At 37.9% G+C, this 9,972-nt stretch overlaps 1 protein-coding gene across 1 annotated transcript in view; it reads left to right on the forward strand.

The window, feature by feature from the left end:
- The window catches only part of nr5a1 (nuclear receptor subfamily 5 group A member 1), a 21,261-nt gene extending 15,104 nt beyond the window's left edge, over positions 1 to 6,157 (forward strand). Inside the window, exons 6-7 of the mRNA XM_015379902.1 lie at positions 1,306 to 1,453; positions 3,451 to 6,157. Coding sequence (XP_015235388.1) covers positions 1,306 to 1,453; positions 3,451 to 3,704 — 402 coding nt within the window. The 3' untranslated portion in view covers positions 3,705 to 6,157. The remainder of the gene's footprint in view (positions 1 to 1,305; positions 1,454 to 3,450) is intronic.
- Positions 6,158 to 9,972: the final 3,815 nt, after the last annotated feature.

Raw genomic sequence — 9,972 nt, forward strand, 5'->3', positions numbered from 1 at the left:
CCCCTTCCCAAAATTACTTCAACGGAAGGTTTCCAGATGGATATGCGGAGCAAATCCATCTGTCAGAGTCAGGTTAGTTAAATTCAGTTACAGAAGAGAATAAACTGTAAAGTTTAAAATAATTGCACATTAAAGGTGCTAGTTTTTAGTTTACTTTATTGTAACATTTAATTTAATCCTGTTGACTGTTTAGTTGTTGAAAAGGTTGGAGCAAGGTTAGAGATATACTGTAGATTTTCTGGTAAACAAAAAGGAGACTCGGCAAGAAGTCTAGGTGCATCCAATATAAGAAAACAAGCAAAATATCGGCTTCAACAATCTGCCCAAAAACATTGGCAGCACATGTCAGGGATCGGTTAGACCAGTGGTTCCCAATCCCGCTCCTCAGGATCCACTGTCCAGCATGTTTTAGACGTTTTCATGCTTCACTTGGCTTAAATAACTGGATGATTAAGAGGCTACTTGAGTCCTTCATGGCTGCTGAGGAGGTACTGCAATCATTTGATGCAGGTGTTTCGGAGCAGAAACACATATAAAGCATACAGAACAAGGGATCCTGAGAGCCAGGGTTGGGAGCCCGTGGCTTAGAATGGTGACAAATAATTGGTATCTGCCATAAAAAACAATTATCCGTTGATCTGTAATACAAATCCAAAATAAACAAAACAGAATAAGGTCTGTATTTGCTGAAATTAGATTGGCATCTGTAGGTCCAGATTTAAAAATTAAATCACTTTGTCAACTCAGTAGCATTTTTATTTTTTGATACATTTTTTTTTTTTTTTTGCATGAAAAGGTTTTGGGGAATTACAACACAATCAATCTTCAGCTGGGAATTACAGCAATCCTACCATAGAAACACACCGGATTTTTCCTGATGGATTCATAAATATTGTTGTCAACAAGCGTTTTGTTTGTGTGCTGCTGTATTACATCGTCAATCAATCATTGTTAGTGGTGTTTTTCAGCCTCTCAGTGAAATACAAGAAACAACTCACGTATATTTCATGGTTACATGAAATAACATGCTTTACATTACATGTTCTGAAATCTGTTGCTCCTGTTAAAGGGGAGAGAGAGCAAAAGTCTTGGTATCTTAATATCTTTTTTGTACAAGGTATTCACAATAAAAACGAATAATTTAAACCTAGAAACTTACCTTTGCATTTTAGGGACAACTATTTATTCACTATAAAGGCTCATCATCTCCTAAGGTCTAACACAGCAGGGATTCAGAGATAATCTTTAGATGACTGCTCTGTTTTACAAAATAACAAAGAAATTCCTCCTTCTAAATTCTTGCAGATTGAACTTTCATCTATTTTGTCGCAAGGAGAGACAACTCTGTCCAGTCTGGTCCAGAGAGGTCAGGAGCTTGCAGCAAGGTTGCAGGTGCTGCAGGTCGATCGCAGGGAGATGGCTTGTCTCAAGTTTCTCCTTCTGTTTAATCCCAGTAAGTCATCCTCATGATTGCGTTTCATCAGTAAACTGAACATAGATGTATACTCATTTCTAACAAAAGATAAACCATAACAGTTTTCTTGTTCTATGTATGTCATAAATAAGAAACGGTGGCTTTGATGTTTGCTGTGGATTTTTTTCTTTGTCACATTGGAATGGAAGGTCTGCATACAGAGTGATGCATTAAGGAAAAAATAATCAATGCAAAAATGATGAAGGATTTGAGTAACCATTTCCATGTGGATTCACCATTTAAATAGCTACACAGACATCTTAATGAAAGAATGTCCCAAAAACAGATAATCTGTGGTTTCTATTAATATAAGTGTTTTTCAGCATGGCCTTTCTCCCTACAATGAATTCACTTAATTAAGTGTCTTAGCTTGACAAAACCAAATATTAACAAAAGCAACCTTTTCCATTGTCCACTAATGGCATTCAAAAGAAGAGTAATGGATGGGTTTATCATTTGATAGCAAGACTGACATTCATGTAGTGGCTTGTGCAGATGGAGAGAGCATAGATGTGGCTTGCCCAGATTCCCAGAAGTGTTCCCTGTTCTGTGCTGGCAAAGCAGGGAACAAAGAGCTTTTGAACAGTGAGAGCACTCGTTATACACAGAAAATATTTGCCGTCTTTGGCAGCAGCTTCTTCGCTCACGCTCTTGCTCTGCCTCATCCTAAGAGTCATATTTGTTGGGGGTAATTTAATTGCCCTTAAGCAGTTTGAAAAGATGATTCAGAGCATTGATTCAAAACATTTAATTACTGTGTGAATGGATTCTCTGAGATGGGCTCAGCTGATGGTGAATGCTATTCAGCTGCAGGGCAAGGCTATTGTTTCACATACACACAGAAAGAAAGACACACACACCCACACACTCCATTGACACGGAAAAAAAAAACATAGAGGGACCTTTGCATATATTCATTTAAGTTATAAAATGCATAATTGAGTACAGCAGCATACCTCAGTGAGCTGCATGCTGGTGCAAACTATACCAATGAATGAATTCAAACGGTTTCATATTCAAACAGAATATTGTTTAATTGGATTTATTGAAAATGGATTTACTTTACAATAACATCAGAAAATGTTCTGTTTTAAGGTTAAATATTCTGTTAACTTCTGTATAACATGATTTACATACTTGATTTATGTACTAGGGCTGAAACAATTAATCGATTATTGAAATAATCATCAACTAATTTAATAATTGATAAGTCGTTAACTGGAGTATAGAGACTGTAAAACATCCCTTTAGTTGACAGAGCAACCCACGTAGAGCATTAAGTATGTGAAAATAAAAAAAAGAAAACACATAAACATTTTGCATTTAAGATACAAAAAACAAAATAATTTTCGTCTGTCAATAAGCTCTATCCAGAACACCTCAAGTTTTTATGAAATTCACTGGGTTTAATTTTATAAAAAGTCTTCTTTAAGGAAACTTCGGCCATTCCGATTATTAATTGATTTGCAAAATAATTGTTAGTTTCAGCCCTATTATAAACCTTCACATACTTCCTGAGACTAAATAAATAGATTCTTACTTTTAATAAATACTTTTCCACTAAAAGAATTTTCCTTTTCTCTATTCTTTGCCTATAATTTGGGTGAATGTTTTAATACACTCAATCAATGCCACAGCTATTAAAGGAAGAATAAATCAATTAGTAATTTTTGTTTCCTCTGTAAAATATATTTGATCAGCTAAGTTTCTAAATTACTAGCAGAGGCAAAAGTAAAGAAATTGACCGTCATGGTCATGTTGCCAAAAATGTGTGTAGCATCTGCTGCTGTCCACGTTAACAGTTGCAATTTTTATTTTTCTGCAAACTTTTAGTTTTTCTGTTTCATTCTGCTTTGACAAGATGGATTGGATCATTTTCTGTGAATGTGTTGTTTTAAATTATTATTATTTATATCTTTAATTTATCATCTTATATATCTCGCAGTTAGCTTCATTTATCCTCTGTGTGTTTCCAGATGTAAAACTACTGGAGAACCAGGCATTTGTAGAGGGCGTGCAGGAGCAGGTGAACTCAGCTCTCCTTGAATACACCCTGTCCACCTACCCTCAGTTTCAGGATAAGTTCAGCCAGCTGGTTGTGCAGCTGCCCGAGCTGCGCTCCCTCAGCACGCAGGCTGAGGACTACCTTTGCTACATGCATCTGAACGGAGAGGTAACCTGCAACAACCTGCTCATCGAGATGTTGCACGCTAAGAGAGCGTGTGTGTGAAGAACAAGAACGCAGAAATGTTCTACCACCAAGTGTTAAATTGTGCGAGACTGTGCGTGCGCAAGTAAGACAGAATGTGTGTGGACATAAAAAAAATAAAAGTTTTCACACTGGGTCATCTTTGTTAAGGCTTTTCCTAAGGTCGGAGGGCAAAAAAGATGTTTCAGAGTTTGAATGTTTCCATTTTCATATCCTGCACAGCTACTTTAACATGACCTTAAAACTGGATTTCCTCTCTGCAAACATCTGAAATTGGGTTTATGGGGGAAGTTAGATTCTTTTTCATTAAACATAAATAAGACCAGTTTAAGAGCACAGTCAAGTTATTGTATATACCATGAAGCTGCAGAGCTGATGTCTACAGGGACCTAAAACTAAATTCCCATTGACACACTGAACCTGACTTCTAGCTGTGAAATGTTCTCCTGAGGGTTGATGGGAGGACTGCCTGTTTGTCAGGCTTTTTTTTTTTACATCCCAGTTTGATGCCTTCTTATAGAAATCACATTTGTGCTGCCTGCAACAAGATCTTCTGTAAAGAAGTTTGTTTTAGGTGCAAGACTGGAAGTAGAACATTCTATTTAAATAGAAAAGACTTTATAATTATTGTTGTATAAATTATAATGCATCAAGGATTTCAGTGAGGTGCTGATCAACATGACAATCAAAAATCTAACTGTCATACTCCTCACTTCCATGAGCGCTTTTTGAACTTTATAGAAACGTCCCCCTCTTAGGGTTAATAAATCCTATAAATGTCTGAAGGCTGTAAAATAAGGATATTTACCAAAGTTAAAACAACAACCACTGAAGCTGAAATGTGTGACATGTCTTAAATCTTTCATACAAATTAATATAACATGTTCTTATCAGAGTAGATAAGAACACACATACTGCCTTTAACCCTACAGGCAGCATCTTTCTGTTTTGTAGAATAGTGTTTTTATCTATTTATTTTGAAAATGTGATTAATCAAAACGTTTTTCTTATCAAAAAACATTCCAATTGAACTGAAAATCCATCACAAAGAAAACAACAAAAAGAATTAAAAGACAGAAAGAGTAATAAAGTGAACGCTGATTAAAAAATAGCAAAAGGATACTTTTCAGAGATATGAAAAAACAAATATGAGCAAGCCAGGACAGAGGAAGTATATTGAAGATGGAAATCCATGAGAAAATGTTAGGATACAGTAATTAAAAAGACAACAGTTTGGGAAATGGGAAAATGTTGTGGAAAAGCCTGTCCTTCAGTTTTCCCTAACAGCACAGAGCCGACTGACGGTTATTTGGCAGAATATTGACTTCTCTGTATAATCTGAACTTATTATTTAGGTTTTCAAAATGCTGGAAACAATTAAACCTCAGAAATGATGATGGTTCATTCTCATTTATCTGTCAACCAAAGATGGACTCATCTGTGCAAAAATAGACTAACACTGGTTTACTATTTGCCTCATGATAAACCAACCCATTACAAAAACAACAACAAAAAGCCATGTATGGGGATACCTTCTCTCCTTGTCCCACTTGTATACCTCCCCTGAGCTTAATCCCATTCTTATTCAGATACAAATAGAATGCCTTCTTGCATTAATGCCCTTCACCTCCATTAACATCCTTGTTCTTTTCAGTTTCACCACAAAGTATTCATTGTTTATTAGGCTTTTTAAAGATGTAGGCTCTGGCATATCTGATTATTCTTCTTTGCAAAATAGCTTACGCTCATTAGAAAACACATGTGAACAGCAACATTACTACTTTCACAGATCAATCAAGTTTCTGACTTAGACATTCTACCATATAAATGGGCTTTGATCTAAACCAGGCCTTTGCAGCCGAAAATGAGCTGATGGGTTTCCATTTCACACCTTGTCAATTTTGTAGACATATATATTTTACACCAATTTTCTTATTTACAAAGAGTATTTTTACAGTTTGGTAGGTCTGTTTACAGAATGACAAAAAAAAGAGATCAGATTTAATCCAGTCTTGATCTGAGACTTTTATTTACCCTTAGAGGAAGTTTGCAGTCAGGCTCTGCTCTTGTAAACAATGTAGCCACCTAGCTGGTAGGTGATGAAGGAGATTAGTTAGTCTTAATACAGTACATTTGCACATCAGTCCTTTTAAAACGAGGATGTAAGTGAGACATAAGTGCAGATATTGATAGTGATACAGTGATATGACAGCAGTCACTGTGAGACACTACTGACCCTTATTAATTTAAATGGACAGGTGGCCCAGTTTTGGTGAAGGAAGGCGTAACAACCATCTCTCATACTGACAGTTGCAAACTTTTAAACAACTAGAAAACAGTGAGTCCAAACACAACCATAAACTCGTCTAGCTAAAAACCTTGCTCTGTTTGTGAAACTTATTTTGTTAAAACAGTAACACTCGTGTTTGTCCCACACTGGTCTCCTAGTTGTGTTTAAAAATAATAAGAAAAAAAAAACATTGAAAAACACTCCAATCAAACTGACAGTGACAATACTTTCTGCTCCCGTCTGTCACCGGAGTCAGTGAAAACAAAGAAACAAAGTGGTGTTTGTATTATTGTGCAGCTCAACTTTCCTACTGTTGCCATGTCAGATTAGTCCTTGTTTGCCATTTCAAGGTATCATAGACAATCATTCCGTCTGCCTTAATTCAGTGACTGCCTGAACACACACGCACCTTGGTTTTCCAGCTGAGACAGCAGCCGTCACTCTGTACAGTAAATTTATGTTGTGAAGTGAATATCTACTACACTATGAGGACACATTCAACACAAAACTCTTACCTGCTTTATGTTGAGGTCTAAGCGCTACTGTTGTGAAACTGATTCTCTTGATATTGTTTTTGGTTCTTGCTTTGTCTTCTTTTTCTTCTTGTGAGTCAATTGTAAACTGAAATGTCTTTCTCCTAAAATAGAAATCTGCATTTTTCTTTAGATATATTTTATTGTTATAACAACAAAACAATAAATTCAACAAATTTAAGCATGTGTTGTGGTGTCTTTTTTTTACTCGGTAGTCATCATTTAATTCCAATGATTCAAGCCCTGAGGACAAGCCCTGTCCCCCATCAGATTACACCACCTCATTCCACACATATAAACACAGCTAAATGGTAAAACAGTACATTCTTTTGAATATACTGTTTTTATTAAAACAGATTCAGTCCTCAATAGCCTCTAAAATTATACACATTTATCAACAAGTGTACAAAACATACAAGATAATCCTGATATATGATACATTCACCATCAAGCAAAAATAACATTTTAGAGATATTGAAGATCGGCCTGTTTTTCTGCGTAGTCCTGTTTCTCTGACTGTGACCCGGTGGATGTGCTCTCATCATCCTCTGACATGGGAGCTGGCTCGGAGCTCGTCTGCCTGGCTGTGTGTTTCCTGGACGGAGCCGCGTTTTATAGTTTCCTTTTTTATATCTGCTTCTTTCTCTTTGTCTGCTTCTGTCTCCTTGAACCCCAGTTGGTCTTAGCAGATGGCCGCTCACACTGAGCCTGGTTCTGCTGGAGGTTTCCTTCTGTTAAAATTGAGTTTTCCTCTCCACTGTTGCTACGAGCATGTGTAGTGTGAGGGATTGCCTTCCAGTTGAAGCGATCAACTGGATTTCATTAGATAGAAAACTTTGAATCAATTTGACTGTATGATCTGGTTGAACTGTAAAGTGCCTTGAGATGACTTGTGTTGTGAATTGGCGCTATAGAAATAAAATGAATTGAATTGAATAAAGTTAATTTGAATAGTATTTTTATTAATAGTTATTTAAATTTTTTATGCTTTCAGAGGTTTTTAGAAGAAAGGAAAACAACTTTGATTTCCTGAACAGTTGTGGTAGTTTGTTGGTTTTAAGCATTATAGCAATATTAACGTGACAAAGTCAATGATATAAGCGTTGACCTGGTTGGAGGAGCTGTTTCTTTGCATCAATATATAGGTAATGTTATATGATTTATGAAACAATACATTTTTTTTATATTGACTACGTCTTCTGCAGTTAAAAGACAACACACTCTACATTGTGGAAAATACAAGGTTGTGATTGGAAGCCTTACGTGAAACCTGTGCTGGCCAGGTGGATAGTTAGAAATGTGAAGCAGAATGCAAGGATCAATCCTCCAAGGCCATCCAGAGGAGTCTGGGTTCAGACACTGCACACTACTGAGTTTAACAGATGCACACCAAGGAGGACTCTACTTCCCAAGATAAGGCACAGAAAAGCCAGCTAGCCTTTGCAAAGTTTCACCCTGATAAAGATGGAGACTTATTCACTTCTGTTTTCTGTTCCTGGTGGTGGCAGAAGTATAAAGCATATGTGGTGTTTTTCAACCAATGAACCAGGGAACCTGATGATAGCAAACGCTATCATGAAAAAGTGGAAAACTTGAACTTTCTCATCAATAACATCAGGCAGCCTGCTGAGAAACTTGGCTTGGGACATTTTAAAAAAACAACGGCCTGAAAACACACAGCAAAACTGATGAAGAAATAAATGGTTGGTGGTAAAACATTTATGCTTTAGCCTTAAGAAAGATCAGGGTGGTGGAAAGAAGTCCCCCACCCTCCCCCCCAAACTACAAGAGTTGGTGCAACAGATTTATAGGCCAGAATACTAATAGAAAATAGAAAAATCTGACTATTACTAGAAACCATCAAGGGCATTCTTACAGTATTAAGGAGGGTAAGATTACTTTTAAACATCACAGTTTTTGTTCAAATCTAAGTAAATGAAACGTCTCTTTTTGCCTGTTGTCCCATGACACTGTCTTGACAACTGTATATTATTCATTAACCAAGAATTTTTTTTATAAAAGTTCAAATCTCCCAGGGGTATAAAAAAAATCATCTTTGTGCTTTTATTTTGCTGTTGGACCATGAAGGATATCGTGACTGTCTTCTATTCTATTCTATTCTATTCTATTCTATTCTATTCTATTCTATTCTATTCTATTCTATTCTATTCTTTCATTCTATTCTACTCTTTCAGCTCTTTTCCATATCATGATTCTGTCCACCCTGATAACTGAACTAACTGCTTACTTCATTCACCTGCCTAACCCTCCCTGGTTACTAATTATCACTCATCTAATCCACCTGCTCCTGCTGCTTTATATATGACTCAGCCCAGCTATCAGGGCCATATCTTTAAAGATGTTTGTTCATTTGAGTTTAAGTTGGAAATCATGGCTCATTTCCAGAGTTCATGTTCTCATTCTCAGTGGCCAGTGGTTAGAGTGGAGTTTTTAGCCTTGCTTTAGTGTTTCCTGATCATGTCATCCACTGGGGTGCCCTGTTCCCGTTTTGGCTCAGTGGAGAGAGCTAGTTTAAAGTTCCATGGTTTTCCTCATGTTATGTCTTGTTCTTCCTCTCAACTACTGAGCCTACCTGTCTGCATCTCAACATTTCTGCCTGAACTCTCTGTTGGAGTCTTGAAACACTGAACCTGCCTGAACTCTCAGTGGACAAATCAAACAACGGATCTGCACGTTCCAGTTCTGATCGGAGCCCCTGACTGGGCTATAGACTCCTGGATCTCCGAACCGTCCTGTTCTGATCTGTTTCCCTGACCTGGGTCGGACTCCTGCCTGTTCACTGGGGCTACTCCATCAAGTAAAATTTGGGTAGCTCTCGCAGCATTTCGTTTGGCAGTACACCAGCTGGATCCTGCCTTGCCTTGAGAGGATGGACTGAACTGTTAAACCAGGTAAATGACTGACATGGATAATCATCTTCCGTCAGATTATCGTGGCCACTTATACCTGCTTTTCTGCCTAACCAGAGTGCCAGTGATGGGTGGGGCCACGCCTGCCCCCGCAGCCGCTGCAGATCCACAGCGCTTTTTTGTTCGGTTTTTTATTAACCATTTCAAATCTTCCCACTGTCTTTCTCACCTTGAATATTGGGTCCTACGTGTCATGAATCGGGGACAGATGGACCCAGTATTCAGGAGAGACAGTCGGTAGGAAAGTTCAAAAGGTTTATTAAAATAAAAACAAAACAAAAGCGGAGCTGTGGCTCGTGGACACTGCAGGCAGGGGGGGCGGGGCACCGCCCAATCTCAGACACTCTAGGGGAGGAAACACAGGTAAGTGACCACGATAAACTGATATATGATTATCTGGGTTGGTCACTTACCTGGTTTAACAGTCCAGACCACGAGTGTCCCCAGTGCCGCAGTCCCCGAGGCCATGCCGGAAGCCGACCCCGGCGAGGGATCCAGAACAGACAGGAACAGGCAGGAACAGGCAGGATCCAGAC

Source organism: Cyprinodon variegatus, unplaced genomic scaffold, assembly GCF_000732505.1.
Source record: "Cyprinodon variegatus isolate N-32 unplaced genomic scaffold, C_variegatus-1.0 Scaffold203, whole genome shotgun sequence".
Lineage (NCBI taxonomy): Eukaryota > Metazoa > Chordata > Actinopteri > Cyprinodontiformes > Cyprinodontidae > Cyprinodon > Cyprinodon variegatus.